Source organism: Sapajus apella, unplaced genomic scaffold (genome assembly GCF_009761245.1).
Source record: "Sapajus apella isolate SASKATOON/1434 unplaced genomic scaffold, GSC_monkey_1.0 scaffold65, whole genome shotgun sequence".
Classification (NCBI taxonomy): domain Eukaryota; kingdom Metazoa; phylum Chordata; class Mammalia; order Primates; family Cebidae; genus Sapajus; species Sapajus apella.
Window position 1 is genome coordinate 2,931,138 of NW_022437005.1, and position 25,359 is coordinate 2,956,496.

General features: G+C 38.9%; 1 protein-coding gene across 2 annotated transcripts in view; it reads left to right on the top strand.

Moving 5' to 3' along the window:
- The window catches only part of MACROD2 (mono-ADP ribosylhydrolase 2), a 2,030,631-nt gene extending 2,006,598 nt beyond the window's left edge, over positions 1-24,033 (top strand). Inside the window, exons 17-19 of one of the 2 annotated variants that reach the window (XM_032248219.1) lie at positions 15,824-15,904; positions 19,172-19,240; positions 23,702-24,033. In XM_032248219.1, the coding sequence (XP_032104110.1) occupies positions 15,824-15,904; positions 19,172-19,240; positions 23,702-23,745 (194 nt within the window). In that variant the 3' untranslated portion in view covers positions 23,746-24,033. The remainder of the gene's footprint in view (positions 1-15,823; positions 15,905-19,171; positions 19,241-23,701) is intronic. The other variant, XM_032248220.1, reaches the window with a different exon arrangement.
- Positions 24,034-25,359: the final 1,326 nt, after the last annotated feature.

Consider the following 25,359-nt stretch of genomic DNA (forward strand, 5'->3'; position numbering starts at 1 on the left):
AACGTGGCTTCAATCCGGGTTAATAACAATTGTAAAGCCATTGAAATGATCGTTCATTTCAACTTCTTTGATGTGAAGATGTAGAAAAAATGTCTTCCAAACAAGCCATAAAATAAATACAACTTCCTTTCTGCATAATAAAAATGTAAGGAACACTTTTTTCCCCTAACCCATGCAGCCATGTTCAGACACACAGACACACACGTACACACACACACATGCAACTACCACATAGCCTCTTTATAACGGAGGACGCTGACTGGTAGAGGAGAACCTGTCTTTTCTTTCTCCAAGGTTTACAGCCACGCAAATGATCAATATTCTATTGAAGTCAGCCAAATAGCAACCAGATTAAATGCAACAGAACCAGAAATCTGAAAATTGAGGGTAGCTGTTCGTATATCTCTTTTATTTACTCAAAGGAAGCCACAGGACAAAGGGGGAGGGGGTGTTCCTGCTTCTAGCTGTGTTATTTTCAACTTTCAAATGTTTTTTTTTTTACAACCAAAAATGTCTGTGTAGTTCTATAAAAAATAAAGTAATTAAACTCTGTTGGGTTTTTTCCTCTTTAAAAAGCCTGGTCTTCAGGTTTTTATCTGTGGACTGGTCTACACTTTTTCCTTTTTTTTTAAGAAAAGCATTGTGCCCTGAGATCAGTAAATCAAAATTGGATTGCCTCCTCCTCAAAGGTGAATTGTTATCTTGCCGAAGAGGTTATGTGACAGAAGCTCTAGTTTGGTAAAAAATACATGAACAAAAAAGGGATTAAGATTTCTTTGCCTGAAAGTAAAATTCTGGATGCTATCTTGTTTGATGATAGGGAGAGTTTCCTGAATTGTCTCCTAGAGCAAGAGATTAAATGTCAGGAGATAAAGCAGCTGTGGGCCCATTATTTAGTGCTCACAGAGCCCATTCTGTCATTGGAGGCACTGTTTCAACACAGAGAATGAAGTCAGCTTGACAACCACAGGAACATCTGTGGCTGCCTGAGAGATGAGGCAGAGAGGCAGAGCCCAAACAGGGGGCAAAGAACATCCGCTTGTTGTCAGCATTCTGAAACAAACAAAGGGTTCTTGACTATGGGAGAGACCAGGGTACCTGGTGATATCAGCAGTCGAGACAAAAGCAAAATTCAGCAGTCAGAAGTCAATCAAGCTTGAAGGAAAAGGCCAGTTAAGATGCTTAGCACCCAGGGGTTCTGGAACAGTGCTTAGCCACCCAGAGGTGCCAGGCCTGAGCGAGGCTGGTGTTTCGATATGAATTCAGGAAGCCACCTGGGTATGGGGGGTTGGGTGACATCATACCCAACTGCTGTGGATTGACTTCTGCCATTATTCTTGGGACCCCAGGCCCTCTGGTGTGCAAGAAAACCATAAAGCCTTATGCTGCCTCCTTTTTAGACTATGTTCCCTGGCATTCTAAACCATGCCATAATGCATTTCCAACCACTGGCTAAGCATTACAAAGCAACATTAATCTGATTTTGCAGAGTAAGGCCACACAGTGATCCCATCTTAGGAGAACTGGCTGGGCGTGGTGGCTCATGCCTGTAATCTCAGCACTTTGGGAGGTCAAGACAGGTGAATCACCTGAGGTCAGGAGTTCAAGACCAGCCTGGCCAACATGGTAAAACCCCATCTCTACTAAAAAAAAAAAAAAAAAAAAAAAAAAAAAAAATAATTAGCTGGGCATGGTGGTGGGCACCTGTAATTCCAGCTACTAGGGAGGCTGAGGCAGGAGAATGACTAGAACCTGGAAGGCAGAGGTTGCAGTGAACCGAGATAGTGCCACTGCACTCCAGCCTGGGCGACAAGAGCAGAACTCCATCTCAAAAAACAAACAAACCAAGAAGAATCAAACCACCAAGCTTTGATTCTGAAACACCTGAGGGAAATGTGGTCCATGCTGTATGGCCCTGCAGATCCTGCAGGAAGGGAGAGCCTTAACACACCAACATTTTACTGTGTCCACTGTCACAGATGGGGCAGATCACAGGGATGTCCCTGGCATGTGACAGGAACTTACTGTCTTCGTTGTGAATGAGTTTACTTGACTGTGCCTCCCCCAAGAATCTCAGGAATATGGAAGATGTTTGAGTCCATTGCTTTCGAGTGGATTACAGTTGACCACACAAGCCTGTGAAAGAAGGTTTAGGGCCACCTTTCAAATTCCAGCCTCATTTCACCTGCCTCTGCAAGCCCTCTGACCACTGTCACCAGTATTGAGTGATGGGGTAGAAATAGTTCAGAAGTAGAGCTAGGAGAACTTTTGGTCCCAACCTCATCGCTGGGTGGCCTGGAGCAGTCATGCCACTTCTCTGGGGCCTTCTGTTCACATCCCTAAGGGGTTTAGTTGGACTGGAAGATGGTCAAGGATTTTTTTATTATTATTTGGAGAAAGCAGCCTTGTTCAGACAACAAAAGGCAACACTTGTTCATAAGCCTACACATCTTAAAAAGCAGAATAAAGCCCCTATGAGGAAGATTTTGGCAAATACAATATCAATATCACACATAGCATTGACTTCTCCTTAGCCAAAGTCATCTGGTTGAGTTTGGTCACAGTTTTTGTTGCATGTTTAGTGAATGTGACTTAGACATTCTTTCAGGTGTGTGTGTGTATGTGTATGTTTGCTCTGAGAGTGATAAACTCTCAGAAGGCATAAAAATGGTTAAATTCAACAAAGTTCAAAGATTAAGGCCCAGGTACGTGTGATATTGCTTTGTGAAAATAAGCTGCCTGGAAAATGGGCTTTCGCCTAATGCAGATAGATATGTTTGGAAACTTCTCCTAATAGGAAAAATTCCATCATTTTTCTCTGAAGCTGAAAGACTTGGTGTTGAGAGGCTGACTGGAAATTGAATTATGAGCAGAACTACATGCATTTACTTCCAGTTCAGAGCCCCCTGACAACCTTCCTCTAATGCTTCTGTAAACCAGCAGTTTATATCTTGGATGCAGCTTTCTTCCTGAGTGTAGATTTCTAGTCCTTTGGTCATGGACAAAGGTGATGCACTAGAGTCTTATTAAATGTTCAGAACAAATTATGCTATTTAGTAAAATGTCACACACAAACAGGACAAGATCTAGTGGAAATAATTAAAGACATCTATAATTAATGTATAGGATTAAGTTATTCTTTGACTGAAGAGCTAGATACATAATCATGCAGGATTTCAACGCTTGAAGTCAGAGATACTTTTTTTGGGGTCCTTAAGTGTATGATGAAGTTTCCAAGAATTCAGCTTTGGGTATTTTTCACCATTAAGTTTCTTCCTTGTGAGATTTCACATAAGGAACCGTTGAAAAGACAGAAGTTGTCCCCACTGTGGCTTCTTACATAGTTAAAACCCTATTAAAGAATCAAGAAACTCCTCTGGAAAAAGTACGTATCTCTGTGTTCACTAGGACCCTACTGTGTGCAGATTTAGCTGGTTTCTGCAGAGAAACAAAAGCCACAAAGGATATGTGATGGGGTGGAGGGGAGTGTTAGAGACACCCAATTTGCATTGTTCCTGCTGGAAAGACCCTGATCTGAGATCAGCCCTGGAAGCCCCCAACTGAGAAGGGCCTCCTTACAGCCTTCATTTCATTCCAGCCAAGCCCTGGAGGGGTGGAGAATGCATAATGAGGCTGAATGAGAATTAGATGCTTAATTGAGGCCTGGAAAAGGGAAAGAAAAACCGAGACATGTGGAATGTGATCAGAATGCAGCTCAGTTAAGCCAAACGTGATGACACCTGGGAAGGCTTCAGTGGCTGGGACCACTTACAGAGAAGCTAGAGCTCCTTTGAAACTGACTCATTCATCCAGTTCCAACTCAAATGTTATTTCCTTGTCCTCAAAGATTTTTATTCACCCTCACGAAAGGTGACTCACTGTCTCTTTTGTGCCACCACCATGCTTGGTTCGCATCACAGTGCTTGCCACTTGGCCTCCTGGGTGGGGATGACTTTCTCTCTGCGTTGGCTGGCTTGTGAACTCCGGGAGAGCAGAGGCATTTATCATTTATTTTGTATCCCAGTACATAATAGGCACTGAAATATCTGGTGGAGATTTTTTTTTTTTTGCTCTTCCTCCTAAATATTGAGTTGTCTATATTTATTCTGACAATGACTGATGATGCATTTCCGAACCATCCTCAAAGTGGTGTATGGAGGTATATTATCTGATCAAACATGAAAGTATTTCTATATATCAGGTTCTCATGTTCACCCTCAGCTATCATCACTGCCTTTCATCACTTAGTAAAGACAGTTTCTGATTTTGATTAGGGTAGAGTATTCCCAATTAATACATGAAAATCTCTGCTGCCATGGAAAGGATCTTTTCTAATAACAAGCACATTTTCCACAAGTATGTTCCTGTCAGTGTAAGCATTCACTATTTGACTTTGGAAAAGGGGCCAAATGTATGTCCACAGTGTTTGTCCAAGCGATGAAGAGAGGTTTGGTGGTCAAGTAGCAGTTTTAGGATGGAGGCTATTTGCAGAAAATAGACTAGGTGAGTAACAGATGGCCTACAATAAATGGTATCTTTGTCCTAAAGAAGGATGGAGTAAGTGTAAATCAAGTGTATCCATCTCCTCGGCTGCCATAACAAAATACCATAAGCTGGGGGGCTCGAACAACAGAAATGTATTTCTCACAGTTCTGGAGGCTGGAAGTCTGAGATCAAGGTTCTGCTAATTTTGTTTCTGGTGAAAATTTGCTTCCTGTTTTATAGAAGACATCTTCTTACTGTCCTCGTGTGGCAGAGCAGAGAGAGATTTCTCTCTTCCTCTTCGGATAAGGCCACAGTCCTATAGACTAAGATCCCACCCTCATGACCTCATTTAACCTTAATTGTCTCCAAAAGGCCCTATTTCTAAATATAATAACTTGCAGGTTGGGACTTCAGCCTTTGAATTTTGGGAGGACACAATGTTAAGCCACCATATCAAGTATTATCAGAACCATCATTTGAAAAATATTCTTGAAATCAGCTGGTGGCAAAGGCGGGGTGCATGTGACACACATAACGAATACCCAGAAGAATCAAGAGACTCTGAACATCTGATCTTGGGTGAAAGAAGGTGGTGTGAAGTCACATTTTAAAACCTTACTCTCCCTCAAACAACAAGATGAAGGCAGAGAAGTAAAACCAGCAAGCAGGTATCATCAACGAAAACAGTAATTAAACAAAATAAAGGGTGGGTAGCCAGCAAAAGGAAGGCACCTTTCCAGAAATGCACAGAAGGAACAAGCCTGGTGTTGCCCTGCCCTATCCCTGATAACTCTATAGGCTCAGACATCATCCTGAATAAGATCACACCAGCTACTCTTTACCTCCCTAACTAGCAGAGAAGCAGCCCAAGGAAATTTCCACAAGAGCATGAAGTCAGCCATGAACACCTTTAATTCGACCTTTCCCCAGAGAAACAAGAATAACCCACTGTAATAATCCATGTCAACACCTCGAAATGGAAGGAAAATGGGAGAGGAAAGGCAGACCAATAACAAATGACTAGAACTAATTATCTCCAGCAAAATACCAGGAACTTCACAAAATAGAAAATTTAAGAGGACATACATAACGCAAGATCTCTGGGGTGAGCAAGAAGCAGGGAAGGAGGTGCTGGCAGGCCCCAGGTAATGCATCCTTGAAGAAGAAGCCACCTTCACTCCCAGACATGGCTACAGAGGGTTTATCACCTGCTAGTGTGGAAGGCTAAGAAAGAAAACAGCACAAGAGAATAGAGGAGCTCCCAGGCTGACTCTTTCTGCTGGAAAGTTCTGAGTCTCATGTTGAATTAAAAGAGCTATCCAAGAGTCAAAGATGGTGCCCACTATCCAAGCCCCAAAGATAGCCACCATTATGGAAGTTCAAGATGGCAACTGTGCAGACAAAGTTAGGGTGAACCTGGGCTGCGCATGGGATATACTGTATTTGCTAAGAAATCCAACATGGTAGATTCTCTGGCTGCTTTATTCCTCCCAAAGAAAACCCCCAAATGAAACGCTTCTAGGCGGCTGCTGCAGGACCAACATGCCACAGACCAGGTGAGAAAGGAGCAGTTTGCTAACATGCACGTGCCATACACATCACCCTGCAAGCACACTGAAGCCTTGACCAAGAAAGAGAGGGAAGGAAGGAAGAGAGCAAGTGAGCATGCAACCCAGCAAAAGGCAGGTGAAGAATCTACTATGGAAGAAAACATAACCCCAGAGAAAAATCCAAATTCCCTGCAGTGACCACAGATGAACTTTGAAGGAATGTTAACGAGCTTGAAGTTGTGGTGCTAAAAATAACATAGCTGATCTGAAATGTAAGAACTAAGGAGATAAATTTTCCACTCTTAGAGAAGTCAGTTAAGAACAGCGAAGACCAAATTACTGACAAAGAAAACAGGTTGAGATTTTCACAGTGAAAAAGAACATAACTCTAAAACAGTTAGAAAAAAACAATATATATGGAAGAGAAAACAAATAAATTGTGCTATGTAAAAATGTCCCTGAAATTTAGAAGTCAATGTATACAACAGAAAATGTTTTAAAACAAAGGGAAATGGAATTGAAGATCTAAAGGGCAAACCATGTCTCAAAAAATCAGTACAGAAATCTCACCCTGAAACATATCTTTGATAAGTTAATGAATTTGAATAAAGAAACAATTTTATGGTCATATTGGCTCATAACATGCCACTTAAAAATACCTAAAACTTTTAGAAGAAATCATAGTTAAATTTATTTAACATATCTTAAAGAAAAGAAGAAGATGACAGTCCAGGAGAAGATATTCAGAACATATTAAACAGAGAAGGTTAATTTTCTTAGTTTAGAATATATAAAAATCAATTCATGGAAAAAAATTAAATAGGAAAATTGGTAAAATATAAAAGCAGATGACAAAAGACAAAGAAGGAGGAAGAAAAGATGGGAGGAAGAAAGGGTGATCTCACTCATAATGTAATATAAATCAAAACAATGAGGACATACTATTTTCTTCTCTGAAAAGCGTGAGGATACTCACTGCTGGGAGATTGCAGAGAAATCGTTATCATTATCATACCCTAATTGGGGCACAGATTGATCTGACCTTTTTGGAAGGAAATTTTGTAACATCTACTAAGATTAACAGGGCACATACACTGGATCCAGAAATTCACTAAGAATTTATCCTCAGGAAGTATTTACAAAACTTGCCAAAATATAAGGCAAGAATGTTCACTGAAGCTGTTTGTAAAAGCCACAGTGTAGAAACACATCCCAAGACCACCAGTGTGGACCTGGATAAAGAAATTATGATATATTCATATCTATGCAATGAGATATTAACACAGATTACAATGGCATGCTCATTGATAGATAGTAAATGCATATATTAAATAGGCATTAAAATCAATGCACATATTAAAATGCAATACTAATCAATGCACATATACTAATACCTATTAAAATGAAGTATGCACATATTATAAATACGTATATTTATGTAGAACATAAAAAGGCCAGGTGGCAGAGAATATAAAGTATCATTTCTATTTTAAATAAATCAAAACAGAGAAGAGAGAGGGTATGAAGTAGGGCAAGAGAGAGAGAGGAGTGAAGAGAAAGAATAAAAGAGATGGGAATTGTGTGCATTATTTTTTTTCTGGGAAGACAATGGGAAAATTTTAATATGGAAAGAGTTGTTCAGGGTCACTTTTCATCAACATTTTTCTGAGCAGTTTGAATATGTTAATTATGTGTAAGTGTCCTTTCTGTTCTTGTTTTTTAATGTCACTACAGTTATTTAAGGATTAGATTTATTGGACTTTATTTCTATTTAGAAATAAATGCATACTATTTTTAACAGTTAGCATATAGCATGTTTTCACCTATAAGTGGGAGCTAAGCATTAAGCAGGCATGGAATAAATGTGGGAACAATATACAATGTGGACTGCTAGAGGATGGAGGGAGTGGAGTGGGTGATGAAACTACCAATCAGGTGCTATGCTCACTACCAGGGTGACAGGATCCGTACTCCAGACCTCAGCATCATGCAATATTCCCAAGTAACAAACTGCACATGAACCCTCATACCTAAAATGAAACTTGACATTAAAAAAATTATACATTAGTAGCTCATTAAATTGTAGTTTGTTTTGGTTAATTAAATCTTCATAAAACATGAAGGTGCCCATAACAATAAATCTTAAACTCACGGAAGAAAGAAAGGAAGGGAGGGAAGGAGAAAGAAAGGAGGTGGGGAAGGAGAAAGGGAGGGAAAGAATGAGGATGAGGGAAGGTAGAAGAAAGAGGGAGGGAGGGATGAAGGAAGGAAGAAAAGAGGGAGGAAAAAAAGAAAAGAATGAAAGAATAATGGATAAAGGAGGGAAGGAACGAGGGAAAAAGGATGCTGTAAGAAAGGTAGGGGAAGAAGGAGAGAGGGAGGGAAGGAGGAAGGAAGAAAGAAAGGAAGGAGGTGGGGAGGGAACAAGAGAAGGAGAGAGATATGGAGAGAGAGAAGAAACAAAGGCATACTCAGTGAGAGAAGGAATTTATAGAGGCTAGAGTTGTGGTTTGTTGAATGGCATTTGTTTTAAGGAAAGTGGATTAAATTGCTACCTGTTTTCTTTTGCCTCCTTTCAAACTGGATGAATTTTAAGAGCAAGTGTTTGCCCCCTTCCCCACTATGGATTTTCACAAAATATCTGGATATGAAACCTGGACATTACTACAGCTATGTGAATGAATAAACCCATGCCATTATCAAGGACTGGAATGCTCTTTTAGAGCTTAAATGTATTTAGTTTATAGCTGTTGGAACCACATGATGATAATTTTAGATAGTGCTGGTGACTTGGCTATAAGAAGCAGTTTGTGGGGAAGCATTCTTACAGCTCAGTGTACCACACACTCAGCTGCTCTTCAAGCTGGTGTTGATATTGACGCTTTGTTATTGCTCATTAAATTGGTCTTTGATCTCCTTTCGCTTACTTGCACTTGGATTCTAGAACTAGATAGTGAACTTGGAAGTCTTGGAAGTCTAATTGAACTCATCTTTTCAAACAATCATTAGCTCAAAAAGAACATAAATTTGTGTCTATGCATGTGGAATAATAGCCTTCTTCCATTTGAGCTTGGGAGGTAAATGTACGTGCAGATGCCCTAAACTCCAAGACCAGTTTTCTTCCATTTTAGAACCATACCACAGTAAGCAGAGTTGATTCTATTTTTTGCTTGTTTTTGATATTATATTCCGTTTTAACACTTTATTTTATTTTTCCATAAGTTATTGGGGTACAGGTGATATTTGGTTACATGAGTAAGTTCTTCAGTGGTGATTTGTGAGATCCTGGTGCACCCATCACTCAAGCAGTGTAAACTGTACCATATATGTTGTCTTTTATCCCTTGCCCCCCATCCCACTCTTCCCCCCAAGTCCGCAGTGTCCATTGTATCATTCTTATGCCTTTGCGTCCTCACAGCTTAGCTCCCACACATCAGTGATAACATATGATGTTTGGTTTTCCATTCCTGAGTTAATTCACTTAGAATTATAGTCTCCAATCTCATCCAGGTCATTGCAAATGCTGTTAATTCATTCCTTTCAATGGCTGAATAGTATTCCATCATATATGTAAATATATATATATATGTATATATATATACATATGATTTATATATTTATATTGCCTCCTTTCAAACTGGATGAATTTTAAGAGCAGGTGTTTACCCCTTCCACCCCCATGGATTTTCATAAAATACCTGGACATTACTACAGCTATGCGAATGAATAAACCCATGCCATTATCAGGGACTGAAATACTCTTTTAGAGGTTAAATTTATTTAGTTTATGGCTGTTGGAATCACGTGGTGATTAGATAGTACTGGTGACTTGACTATAAGGAGCAGTTTGTGGAAAAGCATCTACACACACACACAGACACACACAAAGACACATACACACACACAGAGTTTCTTTATCCGCTAGTTGACTGATGGGCATTTGGATCGGTTCCATGATTTTGCAGTTGTGAATTGTGCTGCTATAAATGTGCATGTGTAAGTATCTTTTTCAGATGTAGAACTACCATTTGATCCAGCAATCCCAGTACTGGGTATCTACCGAGAGGAAAAGAAGTGAGCAGAGTTTAGCCTGTTAAGGGACTTCTCCTCTGTATACATTTATTCAATGTTTCTTGAAGTTTTGTACATGCACCATTTGTAGTTTGATAGCTGATTTTAGGTGATGTAGAGATTAACTCATTATGACATGTTAAAAAATTAGCCACCAATGAAGCTCATGATTTCATAGCTGTAATTTCTATGGGACAAAATTAAGAAAAATTTAGGACTGATTCTATTAAAAGTGTATTATTAGGTGTGTTAGTTAGCTATCACCACAATAATGCTTCATACTGAACCATCTTCAACCTCAGGGGATTTAGAACAGTTGCCTGTTCTTTTGCTCATGGATATTACGGTCAACTGCAAATAGTCTGGGCCAGGAAGTATGTCCAGCTGTGAGCTGAGTCCTAGTCTCATTCTCCTTGGATGAGCTGCCCCTAATGCATGTTTTTCTTGGGGTTAAAGGTAGGAGCCTGAGAAGAAAGCCCCGGCTGTCAAAAGCATTTCAAGTCTCTCCTTGACACACTTCTGCCAATATCCCACTGGCCAAAGCAAATTTCATAAGTAAGCCCGGTGTCAAGAGAGAGTGAAGTAGATCCCCATGAGGGTGGCAAGTAGGAAGGAAACATTTCTCAACTAATTATCTAGTCCAATTACATTAATAGTGAAGTTGGAACATAGGTATGGCAAAAGTTGTCCAGGTGGTTCAAGGAGGTTTGCTTTAGGTCAATACCACTTTAATTCAATACAATTGAATCCAGACAGGCCCTGCTCTCTGTACCTATCATATCACCTAGGCAACTACAGATTCTGCAAAATAATTATTTGGAATTCTGTTTGTTGTGTGAAGTTTATTGTCAATACACATCTCAAAAGAAAAGCCTGAAGAACCCCTCCAAAATCTCTCCTTGTTTATGCATTTAAAAGTCAAGTTAACTACATTCTGTGTGCATCTCAGTATCTTTTCTTCTATGATGACATCTGCTTCATTCATCACTTTTTATGTAACTCCACTAACCTAGAAAAAGTTGCTATAATCAAGGGCTGCAGTTGTTGATAGAAAATGAAAATGGTACTGAATGTCGCAGACTCTTTCTATTTCTGCGTCTTTTATCCCCTGCTAGGAGCTCTGGAATGTACCTCTTGTTTGTGTTTCAACCAGCAGCAATCAAAATGGAGAGAAGGAGGGGCAAACTGGAATAAATAGGCCACAGAGGCCATTTTTGTTTTTATCAGATTATGTTGTCTATGTGAAATGGATTCATTTCTTTAGGGCATTCAGTTGCACTGCCCAGCAGTGTAGAAGCTATTAGGATAGTACCAGCTTCACATGCATGTCAGACTAAGAAATGTCTGTCATTCCTCTCCCTCTTTCCAAACACACACACACACACACACACACACAAACACACACACACACACGCACGTGCGCATGCAAAGTCACATAAACATACCATTGCACACATACACATATTCACAGCACATGCACACACATACATGAAAACCTCATGTGCACTCATGACATTAAATTAATGAACAATCCCTTTCAAAATCCCATGGAATTGGAATCTTGGAAAGCAGATCTGACAGACAATACTTCTCTCTGTTCCAGGAATATAGCGGTATACAGAGCTACAAGTTTGTTTTTTTTCTCTCTTTCATGGACTCCAAACCTGCCGTTGAATCTCACACTAATCTATGCTAATACAGTGGCACAACATTTCTCACACATTCCATTGTGAAATGAGGTTAGAAGGACAGGCATAGAACAAAAAATTTAATTGTTTACTGTTTTGTCATTTGCATTTTGCTTTCTTCAACTTTTTCCTCTCTCTTATGTAGCTCTTGAAAGTGTTTTGTATCCTCTCTTACTTCACTGAGCATTGTTTAGTAGACTAGAATTATCGCTATTAGATTGAAAGTTCTCTGTGATACCAGAAGGGTTTCTCCATAGTAATGTAACCAGGGTTATTACCATGGAGAGTAACAACTTAGAAAGATATTCCCTGAAAGAATCAGCTGTAGGTACCCCTAGATCCCATCACAAACAAGGACCCTAAGAAAAGAATCAAGAAAGTAATGTTTAGATAGAGTTTATCAATTAATTTTTTTCTACAGTAATCATTTCGTATAAATAATAATATTATTATATTTTAAATAGCTCTGATAATGTCCCAGGGAATTAAGATGAGTAGGAATATTTTATAATCATTTTACTAGTGAAAAAGCCAAGGCTTTTAAATGCTATGAGATTTGGTCACAGTCACTGAAAATAATTGACTAGCCACAATATCCTCTTTTGTGACATGTCTGTCTGTGTCTTTTCCACTTTCTATTGGGTTCTCTGTCTTTTATATGTTTATTTCTTAGATATTCTGTAGAGAAGTGCTTTGGCTTATTTTGCTCTAATGGTTGATGCTCTGTCCTCTGTAAGAAAGTTTTGCATAATGATGTGAAGGTCTTTGTCCACATGACCTTTCACATTGAGTTCCATAGTCTACCTGGAATCTGTTTTTGAGTGTAGTGGAAACTATTTCTTCAGTATAGGTCTGTGGATACCACACTCTCTCAGCTGCATTCTCTGAAAAATATTTTAGGTCAAATTCAAATTTGAAAGTTTTTTCTTTAACATTTCAAAGATGTCATTGCATTATCTCTGGCTTTCATTATTCTTGTTGTGAATTTATCTTTAAATCTTACTGTTGTTATTTTGAAGTTAATGCATCTTTATTCACTAGATAACTTTATGTTCTTTCTTTAATGTTGGTTTTCAGTAGTTTTACAATGTTTGGACGGAGTGATAGTTTTTTTTCATTAATCTTGCTTGGGAATCATAAGAGTCATCTCACTGGTTTGAGATATCTTTCATTAATTTTGGCAAATTATCAGACATTATCTCTTAAAATATTCCTTTTGCTCTATTTTACATAGGGTAAATCTATATCATATACTTCCTTCACTCTTATCTGTGGTTTTCATCTGCAGTTTAGGCTTTATATATTTTTCTGACCAACTTTTGGCTTACTAATCTCCTCTTCAACTGTGTCTACCTGCTGTCAAAATCACGTATCAAATTCTTAACTTGTTTTGTGTGTGTGTGTGTGTGTGTGTGTATGTGTGTGTGTTTAAGTTCTAGAATTTTCACCTGACTTTTAAAAAAGTATCCAGTTATCTGATAAACTACATTTTCATAAAAATTATTCAACTTGGCATCCAATTTCCAAAATATATATATTAATCACTATTTAAGTTGCATCTGTAATACCTGGATCTCTGATGCATGTCCATATGTCATATATTTTATTCTCCTGGTTTTCAGTGACTTGTTCTTAGTCCTCTGAAAAGCCAGGTAATTTTTGTATTGAACGCTGGACACTGTGTTTGAAAAACTGTAGAGATAACTTGAGGCTTTTAATCTTCCTCCAGAGAAGATTTACTTTTGCTTCCAACAGTCAGGTAGGAAAGACCAGAGCACTATAATTCAATCAGGAATTTTATTAATTAAAAGTTAGACTTAAGGTTTTTTTTAAAAAAGCTGGTCTATTTCACATTCTTCCTTACCCCCAGGATATAACCCTTCGGGGGACCCCACTGAAAACCTGAGGTACTTAGCAGGATACCTCTCCTTGGTAGACCCCAAGTTTCAAGTTTTGCTCCCTGCCCCTAGCCTCACAAAACATCTGCAGGTTCTGTTCAACTTCTTGAGACAGTCTCATGTGAGCTTCATCAGTTTTCATGTCCTCAGGTTTGTCCTGCATTCCTGGCACTCATTTGGTGATTCTAGCTGTTCTTCGTAGAGGTTTTGTCTGGATCATGACAGCCCACCTTAGACAGAAATCCCTTTCTCATTGTAATATTAATTTGCATTCCTTTTGTTGTTAGCAAACTGAATTACCTTTTCATGTGTTTTATCGGCCATTTTTATATCTTCTTTTATTAACTGTCTTTTAAATCTCTTGCCCATTTTCCTATTAAGTTGGTGGTTTTCTTCATCTCCATTTTCAGAAGGCTTTATATATTAAAGATTTTAATAGCACTTTGTCTATGATAAAAGGTGCAAGTATTTTCCCTGAATTTGTAGCTTTTTAAACATTTATTTTCTTTTCACTAACAAGTTTATTATGTTTATAAAGTCAGATATTTCATTCTTGCTCCCTATTATTTCCGTGTTCTAAGGCATACTTTGCAAAGTTTTCCTGCTCCCGGGCTTCAGGGAATTCACCAATGGTTTCCTCTGTAATTGTGTGTTCAAGGAATATGTTGATGAGCAATTGACAAATGGCACATTTCTAGAATAGGCAGTGTGAGAAAGATATTATATAGTGCTGACAGGTCCAGCTGGAATTTCCAAGTTTTGTTTTTCCTTTTCCACCTCATTCTCAGAAACTAGTGAAAAGCACTATGGACACAGTGACTTTCATCTTGTCCTCGAAGAACTGAGGAGACCATGAGTCCTTTTTTCCCTTGTGTTATCCTTTTCCTGAATTCTTTCAACTACTCTCTTATTATGAATGTTACTCTATCTTGGCGTCTCCCAAATACCCACATGCGTAATTCATAATTCTCTCCTCATAATTCTCTCCTCAGTGCTAGATGCAAAACTTGTTTGATCTCACATAAATTCTCCTGAACTTCAGACTTTAAAATGGCTTTCTGCTTCTTTCCCCACTCTGCTTGTTTTATATGTCATCCATTAATGACCTCTCTGCCATTCATCTACCTAAGCTCAGAGCCCAGTCACCTTCAAATCATATTTCTTAATTGTCAGCCTCAGTAAATCATTACTAAGAGTACAAATTCTACCTCTGAAGATCTCTTCCTTTGAAGAGATTATAAACCGGATCTTTCCTTTCCTTGCTTCCTTCTCACCACATAGGCAGATGAAGCTTCACATACTCTGGGCACAGTAAGTAATCAAGTAATGAAAATAAATTTAATCCTCTCTTTAAAAATGTACAGGAATCATAAAACCTTTAAAATTATGGGTTTTCTAGCACTTTATATATGTATTTGTATTTACAAATGTCCTTGCTCTTCAAGTTGTAAAAACATAAGAGAGATTAAGAAGAAAGAAATGGTTGTCCTTTTGAATATCTGAAAATGTTTTTACAATATGAAACACAATTATTTTACTTTGAAGCATCTTATTAAAGCACCTTGTGAAGCTGTGCAAATAGAGTCCAGCCACAAAGGAAATCTACAAACAACAAAATTCTCAGCAATCCAAAATGGCAGCATTAGAAGTCTCCTAAGGAAACAACTAAACCATTCATTTGTTTAAAAAACAAACAACAACAACAACAAAAACTCTCACTACCAAGAGAATGAATCTTTCAGTTTCAGGCAGGCCTAAGGCAAAATACATTTTCACTTTTTCCTTGTCTAAGGTTAAGCTACATAAACTCTCTCTCACACCCACCCATGCATACAGACACAATTCCCTAAATTTAAACTGTAGGTTGTTCTGAGGAAATCAACGTTTCCTGCTGTCATGCTACCAGATTTCTGATTTGAGAAATCATATATGTAAATATGTGATCTTACAAATTAAAGAGCACTTCAAGCAATTCAACCCACTGTTTCCTCTTTTAACCTTTTCTGCAAAAGAAGTTAAATCCCAGGAGTATTTTCGAATTTTAAAGGCAATGGAGGGTGACAGAAATGATTGGCCCTCAGGCTGTTATAATTCTCTACTAATCAGGGACTGTGGTCTTTTTCTCTTTCGGCTCTAGGCAAGGACACACCTAGACTGCTTGGGAAAAGTGAAGAAGGCTCCAGTGACCTAGAAAACACTCCAGGTCCTGATGGTAAGGTTCTGAGCTATTGGAGCCCATGAAGACTACAAATCAGGCACATTTTCTATGTGTAATCTAGGATTAAAGGAGCTATCTGTTCTATAAAGCAACATATTTAGTTAGAACATAGTAAATTTCAAAAACCATTTTCTACTGGAAACTAATAAAAATGGCAGCCTCTCTCAAAAATGAAAACAAAAAAATTAAAAACCTGTTTCTAGCTATTTTTAAATAGCATATGTCTTCGTTTAATCATATCTTACAATTCTGAGGCTGCAATAGATAATTTCAAGGCTAAACTGAACTGAAATCAACTTAGTGAACTTTATGGAAGCATTACTTACTTCCGTAAAAGGTACTTAGCCTACTGTTATCCTGCTCCATTGAGTCTGGGCTAAGGTACTTAGCCTACTGTTATCCTGCTCCATTGAGTCTGGGCTAAGGTACTTAGCCTACTGTTATCCTACATTGGGTTTGGGCTAAGATTGTTCTTATAACTTCATCATTTCACTCCACTGGATCACCTTCAATGCCTTGTTTAAAAACATAGCGAGCCTTTAAAATCACCTTAAAAATAAATTTTCAAAAAAGCTTTTAAAGCTTAATCTAATTTTGTCAGCATCTAAAGAGTCTGAACCCCAGGAATATTAATAACCCCTTTCCCCTGCACAACAATGCTAAGGGCCCTTTGAAATACCATTGCTTACATTAGAGAAACAACTATTTGAGCTTAACTGATGTAATAAGTATCTTGCCATTTGGGTTATTTTAGCCAAAGGAAAAGAAAAAACAAATTACTTTGAGTTGATAATGACCTCAGAAAAAAGCCAATGGTGGATATTATTTGTAGTTTTAAATAGAATTTCCTATAGCAGGTATTCCCTGTTCCCACCAGCTTATCATCACCTGAATTGCCTCCCTTAATTATAAGCCCATCAGCTTATATTTCCCAAATTGACTTTTTACTCATGGGCCTGCACTACCCATAAGTATAATGTTTTTAAGCCCCAGACCCATCCATTAGGAGCCACCATATGTTATTTATGAGCAGTTGAACTAAATGTGCTTCAGCTTGGTTGTGATGCCGTAGACATGGTTCTTAACAAATCATATTTTGAGGAGTATCAGGCCCATGGATAAAAGGGAAGTAAATGTGGAAAATACTGAGTTTTAATCCTCACTTGGAGATTCACTATACACAGCAGACGATCGCAGGCTCTCAGAAATCTTAGAGGTAAAGAAACTTGTTTAGAGTTGCTTTTCCCAAACTTATTTGATGATGGGATGTTTCTTATACTACCATTTATTAGTAGGTTTTAGAGCTGGCATCCCTTGGTTGGAAGAAGAAACAGAACAGGAATGCTCTCCTGCATTTTACCCTGCACATTCCCACACTGAGAAGGGTGAACTTACAATAACTTTTCGGACCTGGTTGGACGGCAAATGAATGCTTATACTTACATAGGGTTGCTGCATCTGGCCAATTTATTTATTGGGTTTAAAATGAGTTCACACATCATTAGAAACTCAGGACAGTTTGCAAGTGAGAACAAGGAGACCTGCTTTTAAAGCCTTCCTTATTGGGAGAGAGTTTGGTGGACGCCATATAATGTCATTCTCTCTTGCAAGCCTCTTTGAAGTGTGAAAGTCAGCACCTGCCACTATTTAAAAAAGAGATTTAGGCTGTTGGTTTTGTACCAATAAATGAAAACCGCCCAGATGAGGAGAAATAGTGGTTACTTATTCAAAGGTAACTATAACAAGGGAGGCCATTATCACTTGTGTTTGGCAGGCTCAAATGTAAGCAGGAGATGGGAAACCCCCCTTTATACATTAAAAAAGAGTTTGCTATGTTGAATGAGCTTCAAGCATCCTCTGATTGGAGATTGTTGGCATAGAGAAGCTGGACATGGCTAACTGGAAGTGGGCCACCTTAAGTGACTGTATGAGGGAATACATTTGGCTTTCCTTGGTTGGTCCCAAGTTGGAAGCAGGGGCAAAAAATGGGCACACTGACAGTCACTGACTGAGTCCTTACCATTCTGAGTCTGTTGCTGCTGAGACTGTGTTTTGGTTGCCTAGGCTAACTTCTACAGAGGTTTTAAGTCAGAATTCTATCATTATATATGATCTGGCCATTGTCTATTTGTATATTCAGTCTCTCAGCTTATAATGTGGGCTTTGATGCTTGAAAAAAATATCAATCTAATTAAACCTGCTGACCCTTGGAAATTTGTCAAGTGAATGCTATGGTTGCTCTGGGCTACTTCTGGAGAATGGCAGTAATTATGCATTCTATTTTTATGCAAATGCTCACATAGAATACACTGAGTCAAGTAAAAGCACATGTTTTATCACAATTAGGGGATCTGGCTAGATGGTCTGCTTTTTTATTTCACGACTGCCCACTGCCACTGCAGCAGCCATTGGCAAGTCTACAAGGTCTGTTTTGATTTCTGAAATTGAAAGTATGTCAGACCAAACAGGCCTGATATTGACATTTTGGAGCGAGCTGCTTACCTCTCTGCATGTCAGTGATCTGCTTTGCTTTGCCTTCTCTCTTTATTTTCTTAGATATTAAAGCCTTTGAATTTATCCAAGAATTACAATATGTACATCCAAACTGTCAACACAAAAATCTGGTCTGAAAGGACAAATCAGTTTCTACAGTTGAGTGAAGAGCAATCCTGCCCTCCTCCACTATGTTAGGCCATTTTTGTGTTGCTATAAAGGAATATCCAAGACTGGATAATTTAAAAATAAAAGAGGTTTAATTGTGTCATGGTTCTGCAGGCTTTACAGGAAGCATGGTACCAGCATCTGCGTCTGGTGAGGACCTCAGGAAGCTTACAATCATGACGGGACGGGAGGGAAGCACGCATCTCACATGGCCAGAACAGAAGCAAGAGAGAGAGAGATGACATGTTACACACTTTTAAACAACCAGATCTCATGTGAAATCACTCATCACTAAGGAGATGGCACTGAACCATTCAAGAGGGATACATCCCTGTAACCCAATCACCTTTCCCCAGGTCCCATCTCCAACACTGGGGATTACATTTCAATGTGACATTTGGAGGGGACATCTGAGGTATATCCTCTACCTCCGCCAGTAAAAATCTACAAGAATTGTTCCAAAATCTTGAAAGAATGAAAACAAATGGAAAAGAGGCATCAAATAGGAAATCACTAAAGTGTCCAATCACAGGCCATTTTAATGTGTTTCAGAGATTTAGGTTTAATGAATATTTAACTTTTTTTTTTTTCTGGTGATAGTTGAAATGAATACTCAGGTTGACAATGTAGAAGACCCAACAGAGAGTCAACAAGAAGATCAACTAATAGGTAAGATGCCCCCTGTGGTGAGATTTTCAATGGATCAACCAGACCTAAGAGCTATTAAATGACTTATTGGATTTCCCTTGGTTTTGCCAAGTTACCACAGCATGGCTTGAGATAAACTTTGAAAATCTTGGAACCAAATAACACAGTGTAAAGAGAAAGGATTACCCCAGAAGCTTCCAATTCTGAAGGAGGAAAGATGACTTACAGCATATTCAAACCATGCATACCCTGGTTTTCTATGCTTTGACAAGAAAAAAAATGTTTCATCTCATCCCCTGGCCTCCTGGAGTGATCAAATTATTTCAGAAACTCCAAGCTGATTCTGAAGCATTGCTTTTCTAGAAGCTACCTGCTGAGTTCCTTGGTGTAGCTGTCTTTAAGCATAACATTCAGTCTTTGCCCTGGAGTGTGTATAAAGGAATATGAGTGTGTTTAGACAGAAACAAGCCCACTGTAGGTCCTGTTTTTTCACACGACTACCTGTGGACCTGTGCATCTGCACAAAGGTTATGTTGAATGAGCTTCAGGAAACTCCCAGGGAAATAAAATCCCTGGTCCAGACCATGTTTAGGAGTTTTTCCAGACCAACATTCTAAATCTCTCAGTAGAGACTAAAGTATATTTAGAATGATGAGTGTGACTGAGACCAAAGCCATACTGCTTGCTTCATGGCAGCCAATATATCAAGAGACAAGGCGCTGAGGCAAGGAAGGTGACTTTATTCCAGGAGCCAGCAAACCAAGAAGATGGCAGACTAGTGTTCGAAAGAATCATCTTAAGTTCATAGAATTTTAGTCTCCGTTTATCTTAGAGGTAAGGGAAGAGGGAGGTGGCTGAGGTCAAGAAGATGACAGATGACAGATATCTGGGCTGCAGCAAGGGTCCAAGGGGGAGCTGTGAAGCTTCTTTGCCATTGGTCAGGTCACAGTGCTCCTTTAAATCTTTAACACAATGTTGTTACTTGTGTGCATACTCTCTTTATCTCTTTGGTGGTTAGTTTTGGGAAGGGACTATTGTCATCTTTGCTTTAAACTATAAACTAAATTCCTTCCATAGTTAGCTCACCCTACATGAAGAGATAAGCAAAAGCAATTAACCTAACAATATCACTGGATGGGAGCAGAGGGGATCAAAATGGAGCTAGTCATGCTAAGCCTCCTTTACACTACTACATGAGTGGGCTATAATCCTTTTCCATACCCTGAGGGCTGATGAGAAGAATTAGAAGGAAATTGTGCTTGCTGTTATAACCGTTCCAACTCCTGGTTTAAAATATTTAGTGGGAAAAAAAACTATTGAACAAATGAATCATGGGCCATCGAATGGAGGGCACAAATGATGTGTTGATACCCTTGCTCCCACACCTCCCTGCACTTCCTGCATGTTCTTGTTGGTTCTCTACACTCTCATAGGAGGCTTGGCTGTGCCAGCATCACGAAAGAATAAAGCCTGGGAATGTGTGAAAGAATACATATCTTATTCCTGTGTGGTCCTGAACATCATTTAAAACTAAATGTAATGGTATCTGTGTAATGCATGTACAGCATAAGACTGCTAAAATGTATAAGCTCATACAAACATGTTCTTATAAACATTTCTCCTTTTTTTTTTTTTTACTTTCTTTATGTATTTAAAATACCCTGCTAAGCTACAGAAATGATATGGTTGAGAGGTTTCCATTAAAAAGTAATGAAGTGAGACTAACCCTGAACAATTTAAATGCAAGCTCCTCAGTGTTTCCTTTCCTTGTAACCTTTTGCTGCCAATAAACTATAGACTTCTTGTTTAGAATTTTTCTTACAGACATTATTACTTTCCTGTGTGACCAGTATCCAGACAAAGTGCCAAGATTAATCTGTTTTTCTTGGTTATCAAAATGATATTTTTCTTGAAATTAAAAATGAATCTATATGTTGACCCAAATTAATCAGATGAAAAAACTATTTTTTTTTTTTTTGAGACAGTGTCTCACTCTGTTACCCAGGCTACAGTGTAGTGGCACAATCTTGGCTCGCTGCGACCTCCACCTCCTTGGTTCAAGCGATTCTCCTGCCTCAGCTTCCTGAGTAGCTGGGATTACAGGCACATGCTACCATGCCTGGCTAATTTTTTATATTTTTAGTAGAGATGAGGTTTTGCCATGTTGGCCAGGCTGGTTTCGAATTCCTGATCTCTAGTGATCTACCTGCCTCAGCCTCCCAAGGTGCTGGGATTACAGGCCAGGTATCAAAACTTAAAGTGCAAAATTAGTTTAAGGAAACTAAATTCCAAGAAGGAGAAATAACTTGCACAAGGTCACCTGGCTAATAAAGGAAAGTTTAAATACTTCAAATTCAAAATTCTGCTCCCTAAACAACAGCGAGTTTCTGAACACAGTGGTCACAGAGGCAGAAGGAATGATTTGTGCAACGTCACTGAGTCCCACAGCAATATTTACACAGAAGGGTTTGTTAATATGATCTTGTTATTTGACAGAAGGAAGGAGCCTGTGCTCCATGAATCATACCTTCAAGGAAATTAAAGAAATACAGTGAAATAGAATTAGAGAGTTCAAAGACATAATACAAGAATGTTTTGCATTGTATAATTCATAATTGTAAAAAATCAGGGATACCATAAGGATACAACAGGGGGAGGGTTAAAGGAATCAATGGAACACTTTCCAAATGTAAATGTTTTCCAGTGAGTATTTGAGGGCAGTAAAGATGGTTATGGAAACTGAACCTTTGGTTCTAGAGAAACATGGAAGACTGAGTGTGGCTTCTAGGTTGAACTTTAAGAGCTCAACCAGACACTTTGGAAGAAGCCCATGTTATCCTATAGAATGAAGGAGGTCACATGGAGAAAAGTCCTAGAAAATGAGAGGCCCTTTCAGATGTTCTGGCCCCAGCAGGTACCACGTCAAGCACATGAACTATCCCCCTGAGTCCAGGCCAGATAGTAAAATCATGAGAAATAATGACTCATTCATGTTACAAGCTACTAAATTTTGGGCTTCAGATTGTTGATACAGAGTTGGGCTTTATGACCACAGTCTCGGATTTTAATGCCCATCTTGTACCTTGAACCACTCAAGGTAAGGAGCTGGAACTGATGCCTCCGCATAAATAAATCTGGGACTTCCAGCTCAAGAAAGTAACAGAAAGACTTGGATCTGCACCAGGCATTCATGGGGAAAGAAAAAGGCTCCCATGATAGAGAGAAACCACATTATTCAAACACTGTGAGTTTGAAACACAAATTTATGTGATCAAAAGTCATGCAGTAACAAACAAATTGAAAAATTAACTTAATAATTGATTACAGACCAGTGTGATCCTTGGTGTATGTGGCAAATGGAAATATGAAACTAACCCATGGAATTTCTGCAAAAGAAAAACAAATTCTGAAGTCGAATTAACAGTTTGAAGACATGCAGAACACACAAGGAAATGATCCATTTTGAGTGTGAGTCAGGAGGTGAAATTGCAGGACAATTAACACTATGAGAATGTAAGAGAGTCGGAAATTTTGAAGATTTTATAAAATAACTACATTTGGATGATGAAACAGATAAAAGCAGATGTAAAACAATTAGAAAAGAGCAACACTAAAACATTAACAGCAATTGAATAAACAAATTAAAATGCAGTAATATAAAAGACGCATGGAGAGACACGAAGGACAGAAAGAGAATAACCAAGACATGTATGATTCCATTTGTAGAGAGTTCTAGGGCAGAAAACAACTAATTTATGGAAATAGACATCAGATCATTTACTCGTTCCAGCAGAAGTGGGGTAGTAGGGAAGGGAACTTCCTGGGGTGATGAGATGATGTCTATCTTGATGATGGTGTGGGTTTAATGTATGCATTTTTCAAAACAGATTGAAATATATGCTTAAATATGCATGTTTTCCTGTAGGCGGATTATACCTCAATTTTAAAAATCCAAAAAAAAAAAATAATAATGAGTATAGGCTCTTCCAGGGCACAATGTCTTCTTAGCATTCTCTCATGGGAAGTGAACAAGGCAGATAATTTAATAAGTACAGTCTCAAGTGGTGGCGTAACCATCAATTACTTTTGCAAAGCAGCATTATGAAAATTGTTATTATTTAGATGCAGATCCCTGGAAACTAGAGTGTGTGCATGGGCCTGCAAAGGGAAGCCACATCAACTCAGGGTTACAGTTTTCAAAGAATACTTTGAAGAATTGAGTTAGTCGTCCCCATGAGCCAAAGCTCATTGTCAATGTGGTATACATTTATTAGCAGTGATTTATATGCTCTTTAAAGATACCATGTGCCAGCAATTACAGCTCAGCTATCCAAAGCTCTTTGATAGTCAAATAAGATATTCCTGGGCCCATGTGAGGGGTGAGAGACATTTAAATGGCTGTATTAAAAAGGTATTCCTTGCTAAGCCTGTGAAGATGTCTTATCTTTAATCTAACAAATGGCTTCTCTTTGTCTTCTGCAGGGGCACAAGATGAAACCAAGGAACAAAGAAATGGAACTAAATGACAATCCTCAGCATCTCAAGGCCTCTCCTGGCTCTGGGGGAGTTCGGGAAGACAGCAGCACACGCTGTGGAGGAGGGTGGGGGTGGGGGGAAGGCAAGTCCCACGGAAGGATGGGGAATCCTTTGCTCTAATTTCTCCAGCTGCATTATGTTTCGTTTATCTGCAGAAAAAGAAAGAAAAAAAAAAATGAAAAAAAAAATGTTTCCTTTAATTTGGTGGAGGGACCCATGTTAACGCATCTTTCAGGCATTATCCTTGTCATTTCTGTCTTTTCTCTTACAACTTGGCCCCAGGGTCACAGTGGCTTGGTTGAACACACGTGTATCCTGGCCCCTGTCTGCTTTCTTGGTTATTTCACAAAGCTGGTCACACAGTGGTTTCTTCAAAGGAAGGGGAGGAAGACAGTGGTTTGATAAGCTGCAGGGTAAATTTTAGGAATCAATGAGCCCAGCAGCAATATAATCCCCAGGCAAAGGGGGCAGGATAGAAAATGAGCAAAAGCCTCGGAAACCACTTGGAAAAGGTCCGGACAATGAGGTGAAAATATTTTCTTCAGGGATTCCCAAGGCACAGTTTGTTCCATGTGGTTAATGAGAAATATGGAAGCTATATTTTCTCCAGGGCAGAGTGCAGAGGCATAACCAGAAGGGTGGGCCCTGGCAGCCATCTGGGTCTCTTCCTTCCTAACCAGAGCGGCAGGTGCATCCTTCTTTGACACTGACTTTCGGCAGAGCTTATTTGGTTCATGAGGTCTTCACATGGAGACCACCAGTGAGAGGTGACTCTTTGCTGCACAACTGTAAAGGATGGCCTTTGCTAGGTGTTGCAGTTGAGAGCTAAGACAGGGGCACTGCAGTTAGGACCCAAACATATGCCTATGAATATCAGAAGCTCCTCTTGAAATCTCTAGATGTTTTCCATAAAAGAACATCCTGTCTTCACCCAAGGCTTGACAGCCCACAAACTGAGGCTCATTAGAGGAAATTAGAGCTTTTGTTTGCAGTTCTGTCTTCCTGGTCTGTATTTAAATGGTGTTACTTGTTTATGCCAAGTTCAAGGCTGATTTGATGGTTGGTCCCCTCACCCAGAAGACACTGAAGGGGAGGATACAGCCCTGAAGGGGAGCAGCAGCACTAAAATCCCAAGATGCCAGTGGTAAAGTGGTCACAAGGGATGGCGACTCTGAGGATGCCAGGTGTCGTCAGCGATCTCTATCCCAGAGCCAACATAAGGCCAGATGCCTGCTTCCCACAGCCTCCCTGGGTTCCAAAGTCATGTCATTGTTGTTGGAAATATAACATTTGTTGCATATCTTCTTAAATCCATCTTCCTAATAAGGGCTTTAGAATTAAAACTTATTTATATTGTTTTTCCTAATAGAGGGAGAAATATAATGGATTGAGTATTATTTCTGAAATAAGAGGATGTTCTGCTTTCTAAATATCCCATCAAATTCTTCAGTTTTGCACTTTTTTTTATGGAAAATGTATCTTCTTATTTTCCTATGACTTTGGTTTTAGCCTTTCTGAAATTGTTACTCCTTCTGCATGGCTTATTTAATATATTGGAATAGTTAACAAGTTATACTTGGGCATAAGCAATATATTCTATCTAA